Genomic DNA, 16,717 nt, shown 5'->3' on the forward strand with positions numbered 1-16,717 from the left:
GATAAGCCTTTTAAATTATGTGATGTAAACAGTCAGCAACATATTAACTGTGATAATGCAATGAATGTGCTCCACAATGCACCTTTCACCATGCATAATATCTTGATTGCTATGTTTTTTTTTTTTTATATTACTCTTTATAACAAAAATGGTCATGATGAACAGAAAAAAAACAAGATGAAAATATATCTCCCCAAATGTTTTGCACTCCCTTGACTCCATTAAGGTGCGTCCCAATGGCACCCTATTCCCCACATCGCCCTATGAGTCCTGGTCAAAAGTAGTGTACTGCAAAGGGAAAAGGGTGTCATTTGGGATGCACACAAACTTTGCCATTCACTTGGATTTTATTCTATTGGGTGTTGTAGACAGATTGGCATTTGAGCCTGTTTAAAGCTAGAATCCTTAATTGAAACAATAATAAAGTGGACACACTGCCTCTGTGTTAGTAAAAAGCTGAGCAATGGGTCTGGAGAACTATAACCACTCTCAAACGTATTAATATAACTTATTGGTTAATTGCAAGGTTAATCACAAGGTTCTACTGAAATTTGTCTTCTGCTTTTAACCCAACCACTCCGAAAGACACACATACAGGTTTTGGAGAGGTGCGGGGGGCTGCTTTAGTAGGCACCGGGGAGCTGTTCTTGCCTTGCTCAAGGGCACAACGGCAGGCAATGGCATCTAAGATTTGATACCAGCAACCTTCCAGTTGTCAGTTCACTTCCCATCAGTATGGATACATGGACTGACCATTATGCATTATGTGAAAATTATCATTTTAACTATGTTTTGAGGCTATACAGGGTTTGTTTAAATTTACATAGTTTACAAACATTTCAGTAAAACAAGCTTATATTTGGGGTTCTGATTGGGTACGAGAATTGAACTAAGCGCACAAGGAATTTAGGTTTTATTTTTAGATTATATTCTTCAAGAATCATATAATATTATGATGTAGGCTTTAAGGATTCTAGCTTTAAGCCTTTCCCACGCTACATTGTGCCACATTGATGTTCTTTGTGGCATTTTTTTTAAGGTCATCTGAGCAGCCGATGAACCTCTAGAGTAGTTTATTTCAACAGCGGAAGTAGAGCCACATGAGTCATATCAAATGTATTCTTCGCAAACACAGTTTACAGCAGGTATAAAAGGTGCAGCAAAATGATTATGTGCTAGTTCCCTCAACAGTGCAGTACGTACATTTATCAATAATCAATAATAACAATGAAAATAGTAAAGTCAAAAATAAGATGTAGTAGAAGTAATATAAGAGGTAGTATGCGTAGTAATAATGGACTGGATTTACACTGTATTTACAAATATAAATTGGGTAGTGGAATCAATAGTATATATTAGAACAGCAGCGTTGACTGTGTGTGTGTGTGTGTGTGTGTGTGTGTGTGTGTGTGTGTGTGTGTGTGTGTGTGTGTGTGTGTGTGTGTGTGTGTGTGTGTGTGTGTGTGTGTGTGTGTAAATGTGTGTGTAGTCAGTGAAAACTATTTCTAAGATGCATATATACTCTTAGAAGAAAATGAGCTCTCTAGAACCTAAAGGGTTGTCCCCATAACCCTATGAAGAACCTTTTTAGTTCCAGGTTAACCATTTTGGGTTCAATGTAGAATCCCTTTCCACAGAGGATTCTACATGGAACCCAAAAGGGTTTCAGCAAAAGCTGAAAAACCCTTTTGGAACCCTTTTTTCTAGAAGTACAGTCTCTAAGGTGCAGGTCTGTGCAGGGAGACAGCTAGGTTTTGCTTTTCAGCAGTCTGATGGCCTGGTGGCTGAAGCTGTCACGGAGCGTTTTGGTCAAAAACCTGATATTCCAATACCGCTTGCCAGATGGTAACAGAGTGAAAAATATGTGGCTTGGGTGACTGGATTCCTTGACGATCTTTCATGCCTTCCTCGGACACTGCATGGTGTAGATGTTCTAGAGGGCAGGGAGTTCACCCCCAGTAATCTATTGGGTCGTCCGCACAACCCTCATTAGGGCCTTCTGGTTGAGGGCGGATTAGTTTCCGTACCAGGTGATGATGCAGCCTGTGAAGATGCTCTTGATTGTGCAGCTTTAGAACTTGTTTAGGGTCCGAGGGCCAAATTTCTTCAGGTGCCTGCTGCATCTTCTTAACCACGTGGTGTGATTGGACCATGTCATGTTCTCTGTGAAGTGCACGCCGAGGAACTTTAAGCTTTTGACTTTCTCCACTGCAGCCCAGTCAATGTCAATAGGGGGCTGCTCTTCCCCATGTTTCCTGTAGTCCACTATCAGCTCCTTGGTTTTGCAGACGTTGAGGGAGAGGCTGTTTTCCTGGCACCACTGTGCCATGGCTGCAACCTCCTCCCTGTAGGCTGTCTCGTCCCCGTCGACGATCAGGCCCAACCCTGTCTTGTTGTCGGCAAACATATTGATGGTTTTGGAGTCATGTGTGACCACGCAGTCATGGGTGTACAGAAAGTACAGTAGGGGGCTGAGCTGTAGTCGATGAACAGCCTTATCACATAGGTGTTCCTCTAGCCCAGGTGGGGTAGAGCAATGTGTGGTGTGCAGCGGCAATACTATAACACTAGTTGTAGTACACTAGACTATTACAACACTGCAAAAGGTATAGACAATGATCCGATTAATCAGATTTGGTAGTACAGTAGCTCCATGTTTCTTGTGCCTATGAGGTATACAGTACCAATTAAAAGTTTGGACACACCTACTCATTCAAAGGTTTTTATGTATTTTTACTATTTTCTACATTGTAGAATAATAGTGAAGACATCACAACTATGAAATAGCACATATGGAATCCTGTAGTAACCAAAAAAGTGTTAAACAAATCAAAATATATTGTATATTCTTCAAAGTAGCCACCCTTTGCCTTGAAGGGAGACACTCCCACAAGTTTTTTAATACTATATCTCTTGACACATTGATGAAAATAATCATGGCCTCTAAACCTTCAAGCTGCATTCCAACTAAACTAAACTACTGAATTATTCCAACTAAACTAAAAAGAGCTGCTTCATGTGCTTGGCCCTCCTATGTTGAACATAATTAATGCCTCGCTATCCACCGGATGTGTACCAGACTCACTAAAAGTGTGAATAATAAAGCCTCTCTTGACAAAGCCAAACCTTGACCCAGAAAATATAAAAACCAATTTGCCTAAATCGAATCTCCCATTCCTCTCAATTGTTTTGGGAAAAAAGCTGTTGCGTAGCAACTCATTGCCTTCCTGAAGACAAACAATGTATACAAAATGATTCAGTCTGGTTTTAGACTTCATCATAGCACGGAGATTGCACTCGTGGAGGTGGTAAGTGACCTTTTAATGACTAATGGCGTCAGACCAAGGCTCTGCATCTGTCCTTGTGCTCCTAGACCTTAGTGCTGCTTTTGATTCCATCGATCACCACATTCTTTTGGAGAGATTGGAAACCCAAATTGGTCTACACAGACAAGTTCTGGCCTAGTTTAGATCTTATCTGTCGGAAAGATATCAGTTTGTCTCTGTGGATGGTTTGTCCTACACGTACGCTACCGTCACAAGACCCAGGCAACTTTATTGTTCCTAGAATTAGAACAGCTGGAGGCAGGGCTTTCTCTCCACTGAGATTTTCTGCCTCTAACTCTATTATGGGGGCTGAGTCACTGGCTTACTGGTGCTCTTCCATGCCGTCCCTAGGAGGGGTGCGACTCTTGAGTGGATTGAGTCACTGACGTGATCTTCCTGTCCGGGTTGGCGCCCCCCTCGGGTGCTGTGGGGGCGATCTTCGTGTTCTATACTCGGCCTTGTCTCAGAGTAGTAAGTTGGTGGTTTGAACATATCCCACTAGTGGTGTGGGGGCTGTGCTTTGGCAAAGTGGGTGGGGTTATATCCTGCCTGGTTGGCCCTGTCCGGGGGTATCGTCGGACGGGGTCATAGTGTCTCCCGACCCCTCCTGTCTCAGCCTCCAGTATTTATGCTGCAGTAGTTTATGTGTCGGGGGGCTAGAATCAGTCTGCTATATCTGGAGTATTTCTTCTGTCTTATCCGGTGCCCTGTGTGAATTTAAGTATGCTCCCTCTAACTCTTTCTTTCTCTCTTTTCTCTCTTCTCTCGGAGGACCTGAGCCCTAGGACCATGCCTCAGGACTACCTGGCCTAATGACTCTTTGATGTCCCCAGTCCACCTGCTGTCCTCAGTCCACCCCAGTCCACCTGCTGCTGCTCCAGTTTCAACTGTTCTGCCTGCGGCTATGGAACCCTGACCTGTTCACCGGACGTGCTACCTTGTCCCAGACCTGCTGTTTTAGACTCTCTCTCTCTCTCTCTCTCTCTCTCTACCGCACCTGCTGTCTCTAACACTGAATGACCGGCTATGAAAAGCCAACTGACATTTACTCCTGAGATGCTGACCAGTTGCACCCTCTACAATCACTGTGATTATTATTATTTGACCCTGCTGGTCATCTATGAACGTTTGAACTTTTTGGCCATGTACTGTTATAATCTCCACCCGGCACAGCCAGAAGAGGACTGGCCACCCCTCAGAGCCTGGTTCCTCTCTCGGTTTCTCCCTAGGTTTCTGCCTTTCTAGGCAGTTTTTCCTAGCCACTGTGTTTCTACATCAGCATTGCTTGCTATTTGGGGTTTAAGGCTGAGTCACGAACGTTGTTGTAAGAATCGGACCAAAATGCAGCGTGGTTTGGGTTCATCATCTTTATTACGTGAACCGGCAATGCACGAACGTGAAGCTATGCAGTGCTCAAGGCAACTATACACAAACAAGATCCCATAACAAACAGGTGGGAAAAGGCTGCCTAAGTATGATCCCCAATCAGAGACAACGATAGACAGCTGCCTCTGATTGGGAACCATACCAGGCCAACTTAGAAATAAAGAAACTAGAATGCCCACCCTAGTCACACCCCGACCTAACCAAAATAGAGAATAAAGGATCTCTAAGGTCAGGGCATGACACCGGGTTTCTGCATAGCACTTTGTGACATCGGCTGATGTAAAAAGGACTTTATAAATACATTTGATTGATTGACATATCCTGGAGGTGAGTTTTGGGTCATTGTCCAAATGACAAATGATAGTCCCACTAAGCGCAAACCAGATGGGATGGCGTATCGCTGCAGAATGCTGTGGTAGCCATGCTGATTAAGAGTACCTTGAATTCTAAATAAATCCCTGACAGTGTCACCAGCAAAGTGACCCCACACCATCACACCTCCTCCTCCATGCTTCACGGTGGCAACCACACATGCGAAGATCATCCGTTCACCTACTGTGCATCTTACAAAGACACAGAGGTTGAAAACCTAATCTCAGACCAAAGGACAGATTTCCACCGGTCTAATGTCCATTGCTCATGTTTCTTGGCCTAAGCAAGTCTCTTCTTATTATTGGTGTCCTTTAGTAGTGGTTCCTTTGCAGCAATTCGACCATGAAGGCCTGATTCACACAGTCTCCTCTGAACAATTGATGTTGAGATGTGTCTGTTACTCAGTGAAGCATTTATTTGGCCTGCAATCTGAGGTGCAGTTAACTCTAATGAATTTATCCTCTGCAGCAGAGGTAAATCTGGGTCTTACTATGGTGGTCCTCATGATAGCCAGTTTCATCATAGCGCTTGATGAAACTTGCAAAGTTCTTGAAATTTTCCGTATTGACTGACCTTCATCTCTTAAAGTAATGATGGACTGTTGTTTTGCTTTTCTATTTTAAACTGTTCTTGCCATAATATGATCTTGGTCTTTTACCAAATAGGACTATCTTCTTTATACCACCCCTACCTTGTCACAACACAACTGATTGGCTCAAACAGATGGCTTCATTTAAACATTTTTAAAGGACCTCATTGTTGTGGGTAGCTGAAAGTTACACAACAATATTGCTCACATTCTTCACATACTGTAATAAGTCACCATGTGGTTATTTGAACAATGAGCAAAAACCTGCCTTGACTGATTCATGATTAAAACCTTGACATTTGCCTGGATGGCTTTTTACTGACTGTGGGTATAGTCGACAGCTTAGCATTTGAGTTCATAGACATTTTCCACACTTCATTGTGCCACATTGATTTCCTGTGTGGCATATTTTCTCAGGTATTCTGAGCAGCCTCTGAACAACTGAACATTGCTAAAGGACATTAGTATAGCAATAGAATAGATAATGTCATGTAAACAATGTCATCTCAATGCTACAGGGCCCAGGCTACATTAACAGTGTAGCCTACCATGCACACTCAATTGCCTCTCTATACCTAACCCAAACACGTGGAATATCAGTTTAATTATGACTGTTTCTTTGACTGTTTTTAAAGAAAGTATTATTATCGAATCATCTTGGATATCTGACAAGACAATAACATTTTTCATATAGTGACCTGACCAAGCAGTGACATCAGTCATGTTTATTCAGATGCAGCTATGACCAGTTGTGGCAGTCGCAGATAAAAATGCATTTAATTTATCATCTTTATGACTAAAGAATTTGGTTCCTTTCCCCTGTTCAGACGTTGCATGTATCAACCAATGGCTGCGTGCTACGTCATCGACTGTCAGATCGCTTTAACATACGATGTGGTTAGCTGATCCTGGAGTCTAGGTCGAAAATATAATAATCAGGCGCCGTACCAGTAAAAGACTAGCCAATCACAATATATGACACCCTGGTTTGCGCACCTTTGAAGTTCAGATGGGAACAGCTAGGCCTAATCGTTGGAATAGTGACTGAAGTCTGGACACTGACTGTAGGCCTCACATGTAGCCTCTTACAATATGAACTCCTACAGAATTAAGTATTATTTGGAATAAAAATGTTCAGCAAATGTTAATTTTGTCTCGGGAACAGGAGTAGAGAAATATGATGTATTTCTTTCAACATCCTGAGAGAATGTGAATGCACGCTCAGGGACGGTGTTGTGTAGCCTAAACATGAAAAAAAGCTGACAGTAGAAAGGTTTCCTTCCAGATTTTCATGCGAATATACTAAAATCTCCATACAATAATATGCGCATTTTCCCAATAGAGATGTGTTAAATAAACGGACTTTATGCGGATAAAAGGCTGTGGTGATGGTGACGTAGTGCACATAAAATTAACTTGTCCCTAAAATTCTCATGTACCAAATGAAAAATACAAGTTAAATGGGTTTCCATCCGCATTTTCAACTCTACTGATGGTTTTGTCACAAAACTGTTGCGTTGTCTTGGCACATGTGCTCTAGCCAACAGCTCTTACATACAGTGCGAGTAGACTACCTACATTATAAGATTAAAAGGCAGTCAAGCATCGATCATCATGTCACCAGAATAAGACCCTCGATATTAATTGCAAAGGAGCATCAAGCTCATCACCTTGCACATTACTTGCACATTCACCACCCTGTGAAGCTCATCATCATTTATTTAATCTGTAGCCCAATAAACTGGATGCTTTCCCTTGTCATAGTGGCAGGACCACATAACATATCATCGTGTGACTGACTCCACGTTTACTTCGACATGAGGGTTATTATGTCAATAGTGGCGCATAACGGTGTTTCCACCGCCATTTCTTGCATAATTAATTTTACCGACACAAAAATATCACACCATGTTGTAATAACAACTAGTCTGTCAGCATTTATAAAATTGTACCGGCATTTCATGTTTCCATCAGCCCGACCTTTTTCATGCGTCAGGTAGTGTGAGAATTGGTAAAGTGTGACACATTCTGAAAATGTGCTTTCCAGAATACAGAATCATCCCATTGTCTTAACCCCCAACATGATACCATTATAAATAAATTAAGAACTATACTACACTCTAAACACGAGGTGTTCAACAAGGGTTCTTGTAAGATCCTCAAAGTCCTTCAAAGAACCTTAGGGATCTTGGCACTGAAAATTTCCCTAAAAAGGTTCTTCCAAGAACCCCATAGGAGGTGGGGTTCATCGATTAACCTCCTTAGTTGGTGGGGGTTCTTGCAGGAACCTAACTACCCAACTGAAAGATTTGGATTTGAATTTGAAGCAGGTCCAGGCATTTAAATGAAAAATTTAAAGATCTCCTCAATTTAAGGTAAGGGTTATCCCTTATATGATCTAAATTGCTATTGTTTTGTGATAATACCATCTATCTTTTCATTATTGTGTAAATCTTTATACAATAGAAAATGGACACAATTTTATGAATATCAATCAACAAAGAGGTTAGAATATGTATGCTATAAGAATATGTTGAAGGGTAGCTGTATTGGGTGCCGATGACTGAATTGCTCACTTTTGTGTTTGTGTCTGCAGGTATACAGATGAGGAAGCATACAAAGGTATATCAATTGGTATTGGTATGTTATGCAGATCACACGCCGTCCTCCTCCCTTACCTCTTCAATGAAAATCACATAGGCCTCTACATTATGGACAAGGTATGTGTATGAAAACCATTATCAAAACAGTTTTTTTTCATCCACATTTACCACAAAACCAAGGTATGAATACTGTCGTGTGCATGTTTTGTTAAACATCTGTATAATTACTACTTTTTGGATTTACAGACTTCCGCCCCTCCCTACACCTCTGATGATATAACAGGAAACCAGTTAGATCACCATGCACTGCATAATCATTCTGGCTATGGATACGGAGAACATCAAAACATTTACTTCAACACGGAAGAGGATATACCAATTGGACTTGGGGCTCTGCTGGGAGTTTACCTCATTATTTTGATTTTTTATTCTGCTTTGCCACTAAAATCATGAAGAACACTGACAACTAAATTATTGTTCTATTGTTATGCGGGGTTTAGTTAAAAAATGAACCCCAAGGTCAACAGGTTCTTCAAGGATCCCTTAAAGGGGGTCGACCTTAACCCAATTGAGATGGTTTGGGATGAGTTGGACCTCAGAGTGAAGGATAAGCAGCCAACAAGTGCTTAGCATTTGTGGGAACTCCTTAATTAATTAAAGACTGTTGGAAAAGCATTCCTCGTGAAGCTGGCTGAGAGAATAACAAGAGTGTGCAACGCTGTCATCAAGGCAAAGGGTGGCTACTTTGAAGAATCTCAAATATGACATATATTTGGATTTGTTTAACACCTTTTTAGTTACTACATGATTCCACGTGTGTTATTTCATATTGTTGATGTTTTCACTATTATTCTACAATGTAGAAAATAGTACAAATGAAGAAAAACCCTTGAATGAGAAGGCTTGTTCAAACTTTTGACTGGTACTGTATATTTAAACTCGGAATAATTCTTATTTGGATGGAAAACCAGCCTTTGAATTTTAGCCTACGTAGTTACAAATTACGTCGACATTCCTTAATTCGCTCCATAGCGTTATGGAAAAAGGGTTTATTGGATTAATGTGGCAACTCTCTTGCTGTGGAGAGAAAAATTTGCATCAGTTTTGAGACGTCATTGACTATAATTTTGTAGACCTGGCAACCCTGGTCAAGAGATACGGGAAGTAAACAAACTGATGGAGCTGTCAAAAAAAGAAAACAAGACGTTGCCAGCTTCTTGCAAGTGATACAGTTGCCATGACTGCTTGTATCATTTTACTTGTCGTACTTTCCGGAACATCAAGCTAGGGGTACATTTGACGAAGGTAAATTTAGCAAGGGTAATTTAGCTTGGCTAGCTAGCTAACGTTACTGTAGCAAGCTAACGAAAGGAAAGACGACCCGGCTAGCAAACTAACAGTAGCTTCCCACCCCCACCATGAATAACCAGACATCTCATCATATCAATACTATAATATATCATCAGTTAATTGTAAAGTCAATGTGTCATTACAAAATCGTTAGATGAAGCTAGCTATGTGGATTGTCACTTTTACATGGCAACAAGCTAACGTTAGTTAGTTTAGTACAGTAGCTAACGTTAGCTAGGTCCACTCCACTGGCTGCTACTAGCCAGAGCTACTCAGCTAACCAGGCAAGAATACCAATTCTTCCTGTAGGTTTCAGAGAAGAAATTTAGTTTATCACAGTTAATAAATTCACTAGCTATGTCTGTGTTGCCAGGTAGATAATGTAAAAGGAATCTAACGTTACTTATGTTATTTATTTTTTGTAGACACTGAATATAAAAGTCATATGAAGAACCATGTCTCACACTCAGTCCGAGACTGTTGGCCCAATTCAGTGGACCATGGCGGAGCTACTGGGTCAGAGGAGCCTACTGGGCTTTGGAGCTCTTCTGACATGGCTGATTCTCTTCCATTTACTGGTGAATGTATGGCTGCTGTGTGTCTTCACCAGCCTCCTGGTGGTCATGGGAGGCTGGCTGGGATCTCAGGCTGTCCTGGACTCCAACAGAGTTGTTCACCTAGAGCGGTTCATCACATTGGAAAGGGTCCCTCCTTTGCCTGAGAGTGAGCGGCAGCTAGACCACGAGATACAGACCACCGTGCGCAAGATAATCAGAGACTTTGTGTCCTCCTGGTACTGCATAGTGTCCTCGGAGCGGCACTTTGAGGTCGAGGTGCAAAGTGCCATGTACTCCATGGCGATGGAGCTGAAGAATCGGTCAAGAAGAGTGGACAGGAAGGTCCTGACCCAGAGGGTTTTGGACCTGTGTGGCGGCCACCTTCAGAGCTACCTGAGAGCCAAAGAAGTCATGGCCGAGCTGAAGAGGCAACCGGATGGAGAGAACAGCCTCTGGAAAGCATACTCCCGGGTCTGCACACCTCACCCTGCTGTGAAGAGCTCGGCCATGGAGGTGAACTACGCCAGGGCTATTGTTGACCTGCTGCTGCATGTCCTTGTCCCACTGCCTCACCTGGAAACCCGAACGGGAAGGTTTGTGGTTGGAGAGCTCATCACGTGCAATGTCCTTCTCCCCTTCATTACGAAACTATCGGATCCAGACTGGCTGAACCTGTTAATCGTTTCCATTTTCACCAAGTCAAGTATGCAAGCCCCCAAAGCCTCAGAACCACCAAAAACACCATCACTGCCACATCTCACTGTCTTAGAGCAGGATCAGCCCCAGCAAGACGTTCAGGTCCCTTGCTCTTTACCCTTAAGGATCCTATCAGAAACACCTAACGACACAGAGGCTGCCACACCCGAGTTGGCTGCTTACGATATCATCGACTCGGCAGAATTGTACTGCCCTCAGAATAATATAGAGGAAGAAGAGCCTCGACAGGCTAGACAGTACATTGGTATCTGCCCCATGGACTACCTGAGACCAGTCAAATCCAACCCGTTCTACCAAGAGACCGACTCAGACCTGGACTCTCCTCTGACAGATTTCAAGAGGAGCTCAATGGAGTCCCTGGTTCTGATTGGTGCAGAGGAAGCGCTGTCGGACCGGTTTCGAGAGTGTGCCACGCCCACTGACATCAGCAGCGTCATGGATCTGGAAGAGGACCTCCGGGTTTACCCTGGTCTAGCCGAGGTCACTTCCTCCCCCAAAGTCCTGGTCTCTGAACAACAGGATCACCCCGAAGCCTTCGCTAACGTGTTGTGCACCACGACCGAGGACGTTCCCTCGAGTTTCAGCAGCCTCCAGGACCTGGAGATGAGGGACAGCGGCACTAGCCCAGAGAGAGAGCTACTGAGCGTAGACCTGGCGGTGGGCTGCCACTCCAACGGGCTGACGGCGTCGGTGAGTGGCCCTCTGCAGACCTCCTCCCCCATGGCTCCCCTGCCCTCCTTCAGCTTCGAGCCCCTCAGCAGCCCCGAAGGCCCAATCATCATCCAGAACCTTCGAATCCCCGGGACCATCACGGCCAAGGAGCACCGTGGCACCGGCTCGCACCCGTACACTCTCTACACGGTCAAGGTGAGTTATTATTGCAAGGTGAATTTGTTTAATGTTTGGAGAACAGTATGGAGAACATTACATGTTGGTGGTTTGAATATGCTAGGTTACATATGTGTCATATACGCTGCTAAAACAACTTATTCTGATCATTGATGAGGTGTGTTGGTTTTAAGCCCAGAACACTGAGTAGAGGAAAGAAAAGGTAAGTAGTGGAAAGGGAAGTTTCGGGGTTATTTTTGTCTATATTAATCTAGTTTGTTTTGTGCTATAACATATGTCTTTCAGTATGAAACAGCAATGGACTCTAATATCCCAGGGTCTATCCAGCCAGTTGCCTATCACACGGTCAACCGGCGATATAGTGAGTTTCTCAACCTACAGACCCGCTTGGAGGAGAAATCAGACTTGCGAAAACTCATCAAAAGTGAGTATTGTTATCTGAACAATGACAGGCGTTTTAGTTCCATGTGTCATGTGGAACTAGACTGGGTGTCTTTCTTACAGCTTCTAACTGATCTCACTAATATGGTTTAGATGTGAAAGGACCAAAGAAAATATTTCCAGACTTGCCGTTTGGTAACATGGACAGTGACAAAGTTGAGGCCAGGAAAGGGCTGCTCGAGACTTTCCTCAAGGTTGGTAACATCTTAACTCAAGCCTTGGGAATTAAAACAATATTTTTTTGTTCATTTTGTACTTTGTAAACTGCATGTATTATACACTTTAATGTAATATTTCTCATTGCCATATACAGTTGAAGTCGGAAGTTTACATACACCTTAGCCAAATACATGTAAACTCAGTTTTTCACAATTCCTGACATTTAATCCTAGTAAAGATTCCCTGTCTTAGGTCAGTTAGGATCACCACTTTATTTTAGAATGTGAAATGTCAGAATAATAGTAGAGAGAAGGATTTATTTCAGCTTTTACTTCTTTCATCACATTCCCAGTGGGTCAGAAGTTTGCATACACTCAATTAGTATTTGGTAGAATTGCCTTTAAAATGTTTAACTTGGGTCAAGTGTTTCGGGTAGCCTTCCACAAGCTTCCCACAATAAGTTGGATGAATTTTGGCCCATTCCTCCTGACAGAGCTGGTGTAACTGAGTCAGGTTTGTAGGCCTCCTTGCTCGCACACACTTTTTCAGTTCAGCCCACAAGTTTTCTATGGGATTGAGGTCAGGGCTTTGTGATGGCCACTCCAATACCTTGACTTTGTTGTTCTTAAGCCATTTTTCACAACTTTGAAAGTATGCTTGGGGTCATTGTCCATTTGGAAGACCCATTTGCAACCAAGCTTTAACTTCCTGACTGATGTCTTGAGATGTTTCTTCGATATTTCCACATAATTTTTCATCCTCATATTGCCATCTTTTTTGTGAAGTGCACCAGTCCCTCCTGCAGCAAAGCACCCCCACAACATGATGCTGCCACCCCCGTGCTTCACGGTTGGGATGGTGTTCTTCGGCTTGCAAGCCTCCCCCTTTTTCCTCCAAACATAACGATGGTCATTATGGCCAAACAGTTCTATTTTTATTTAATCAGACCAGAGGACATTTATCCAAGAAGTACAATCTTTGTCCCCATGTTCAGTTGCAAACCGTAGTTTGGCTTTTTTATGGCGGTTTTGGAGCAGTGGCTTCTTCCTTGCTGAGCGGCCTTTCAGGTTATGTTGATATAGGACTCGTTTTACTGTGGCTATAGATACCTTTGTACCCGTTTCCTCAAGCATCTTCACAAGGTCCTTTGCTGTTGTTCTGGGATTGATTTGCACTTTTTGCACCAAAGTACGTTCATCTCTAGGAGACAGAATGTGTCTCCTTCCTGAGCGGTATGACGGCTGCGTGGTCCCATGGTGTTTATACTTGCATACTATTGTTTGTACAGATGAACGTGGTACATTCAGGCGTTTGGAAATTGCTCCCAATGATGAACCAGACTTGTGGAGGTACACATTTTGTTTCTGAGGTCTTGGCGGATTTCTTTAGATTTCCCCAAAGAGACACTGAGTTTTAAGGTAGGCCTTGAAATACATCCACAGGTACACCTCCAATTGACTCAAATTATGTCAATTAGCCTATTAGAAGCTTCAAAAGCCATGACATCATTTTCTGTTTAAAGGCACAGTCAACTTAGTGTATGTAAACTTCTGACCCACTGGAATTGTGATACAGTGACTTATAAGTTATATAATCTGTCTGTAAACAATTGTTGGAAAATTACTTGTGTCATGCACAAAGTAGATGTCCTAACCGACTTGTCAAAACTATAGTTTGTTAACAAGAAATTTGTGGAGTGGTTAAAAAACAAGTTTTAATGACTCCAACCTAAGTGTATGTAAACTTCAGACTTCAACTGTAGATCTGAGTGAAATTTATTTGGATGAATTAACATAGTGTTCATGACATTACAAAATCAAATACTATTTTATTCATCACGTGCTTCGTAAACAACAGGTGTAGACTAACAGAAAGCAAGCATTTCACTGTTAGTCTACCTACACCTGTTGTTTACGAAGAATGTGACAAATAAAATGTTATTTTATTGTTACTTGAAAACTAACACTCATCTCCCCTATTTTTCAGCAACTTTGTGCTATACCCGAAACTGCCAACAGTGAAGAAATGCAGGAGTTCCTTGCTCTTAATACAGATGCAAGAATTGCCTTTGTCAAGAAGCCGTTCATCGTGTCACACATAGACAAGGTATGTGTTATTGATAATCAATTTAATTAACTAGGCCTGTATGCATTAGAAACAAGGAGATGCTGTAGAGAAAACCTCAATGCGGAGAGTGAGGAACTTAAGAGGCATCAATATCGCACTCCCCAAACATTTTACCTCCCCTGTAAATGATAATGGTGAGAAGTTAGAATGTTTTTTCAATATTCACGTTCCATTCCCGATTATGCGTAATCATGGTAGCATCCACAACAGTGTAGAAGTGCTCAGAAACATCATATCATTTTATTTACAGTAAAAGTCACTCCATAATGACACAATACATGATTTACCATTAATTTCTATTGGGCACAAAATATTCGGAAACATAACCAAAACAAACTACAGATGCATCCAACAAGTTTGTGGAGTCACAAGTTTAATATAGTCATTGCGAGGTAGGAATATGGGACAAAAATACTAAACCTTTTACTCAATTTATTACACTATAATAGGGGGACTAAATACAACAAGTGTGTTAATTTCTAAACGGTTAAACACATATGTATGAAAATACCCTCAGACATTATGCACTGTCGCTTCATATAATACATTGGATCTCAAATCCAAAATGCTGGAATATAGAGCCAAATGAAACGCTTTTGTTTCACTGTCCAAATACAGTAAATTCGTAGGGGAATGTAACTGTGTGAACAAATGGCTCTGTAGATTGTGGATACCTTGAAGACGGCGTTTCCTCGCTCAGAGCTACAGAGCCCTACAGAAGACATGGACGGAGACTCTGAGGGAAAGCCTTCCTCCGATAAGAAAAACAAGTAAGTCAACTGAACTCCTCCTTCTGTAGAACAATACAATAAATGGTGTCTCAATAATAGAATCAGACTTGGAAGTAATGGATTACATGTATCAGGTAATAACATAAAAATGTTTATGTAACTGTAATCAGGCCAGATTACATTTTTTAAAATGTGTAATTTGATTACAGTTACATTCTTAAAAACATCTGATTGCACTACTTCTTCTAATATCAAGATGTGGGCTGTAAGTGTTTGCCTCAAACACACAGAAATGGCAGATCAAAGCCGTTTTGAGCCCCACTGCTTAGAAGTCACCTTTCAGTGGGAATGGAAGCTTTTCCTTTCTGCTCTAATCTATTTTGAAATCTGCCTAGTTTCGTTTCACAGAAATATTTTTCACCACAAAAAAAGTCACTAAAAAGTTTGTGTATAAAGTTCATTTTTGATGAGTCAACACCCTTTTCACTTCCCAAGAACTGGCATGACAGATATGACAAACCGCTACTTACTGCTAAATCTCACGTTTCAGTGGAAATGAGTACACTGAAATTTAACTATCTGTCTGTCTTGGAAGTCATACCAGACTGTTACATGAAGGGTGGGCCAGACATGACCATTTCGTGGGAGGATGTAGGCCTATAATTAATAATTAAATTAATAATTAATCATTTCAAAATCGAAGAATGAGTGTTGGAAAAGCTTTTCCTGGAACTTGACAGTAACACTGACGTTTTAGTGATGCCATTTCATCAAGAAGATGCATTAAAAAGTTGAGCCAGCACTTTCCCAAGGATTCTGGGGTTGAGTGGGCAGAGTAAAGGTGTCTGCATATATAAGGTCAGTTTGCTCCTAGCAGAGCTCGGCTAGGCGAAATGAACGTCTGCTCAGAATACTCCGTTAAAATTCCTTTGCTTTTGTCCCTCTTAAGATGCTGTATCAACAATATAGCCAGTACACTTCCTCAAAATAGTCAAAAATAATCTAAGATAACTCAATACATTTGTAAATCATTTTGATGTTTTTGCCTTGGAGGTCTTAGTCAAACAATTGTACATCTAGCTAAGATGTTTGGTGCAGTATTTCTCAGGTGAAAAGATTTGCATGAAAACGAGTCATCTGCCGTTGAATGACAACACTTCCTTGAAGAATCCCTAGTGTTGACCAATCACTGACAAAGGGGCGAAGACTTCGGCTACCGAACTTCGACAAGCTTCAAGACAACATTTTGTGTGCTCAAACAGCCCAAAAAACTTCTGCTGAACACCAAAACGTCCCAAAATGTTGTCATAATATATGCTCGAAATGTTTAGACTGGGAAGCTTTAGAGGGAACTGATTGTTCTGCAAGATAAACTTACGAGGCAGATGCTGATTTACCAAGGCGTTAATCCAAAAGTAATCAGTTTACATTATTCAATTTGATTAATCCAATGGATTATTTTACAAATTACAGTTATTGTCGTGTAATCTGTATTTAAATTTTTCAAGTC

The 16,717-nt window shown here is 41.7% G+C and overlaps 1 protein-coding gene across 1 annotated transcript in view; it reads left to right on the forward strand.

Moving 5' to 3' along the window:
- Window positions 1-8,580: 8,580 nt before the first annotated feature.
- The window catches only part of LOC139382715 (sorting nexin 19b), a 35,400-nt gene continuing 27,263 nt past the window's right edge, over window positions 8,581-16,717 (forward strand). Inside the window, exons 1-6 of the mRNA XM_071126819.1 lie at window positions 8,581-9,581; window positions 10,052-11,767; window positions 12,035-12,173; window positions 12,284-12,384; window positions 14,336-14,455; window positions 15,140-15,246. Coding sequence (XP_070982920.1) covers window positions 10,082-11,767; window positions 12,035-12,173; window positions 12,284-12,384; window positions 14,336-14,455; window positions 15,140-15,246 — 2,153 coding nt within the window. The 5' untranslated portion in view covers window positions 8,581-9,581; window positions 10,052-10,081. The remainder of the gene's footprint in view (window positions 9,582-10,051; window positions 11,768-12,034; window positions 12,174-12,283; window positions 12,385-14,335; window positions 14,456-15,139; window positions 15,247-16,717) is intronic.

The sequence above is a fragment of the Oncorhynchus clarkii genome, chromosome 24 (assembly GCF_045791955.1).
Source record: "Oncorhynchus clarkii lewisi isolate Uvic-CL-2024 chromosome 24, UVic_Ocla_1.0, whole genome shotgun sequence".
Lineage (NCBI taxonomy): Eukaryota > Metazoa > Chordata > Actinopteri > Salmoniformes > Salmonidae > Oncorhynchus > Oncorhynchus clarkii.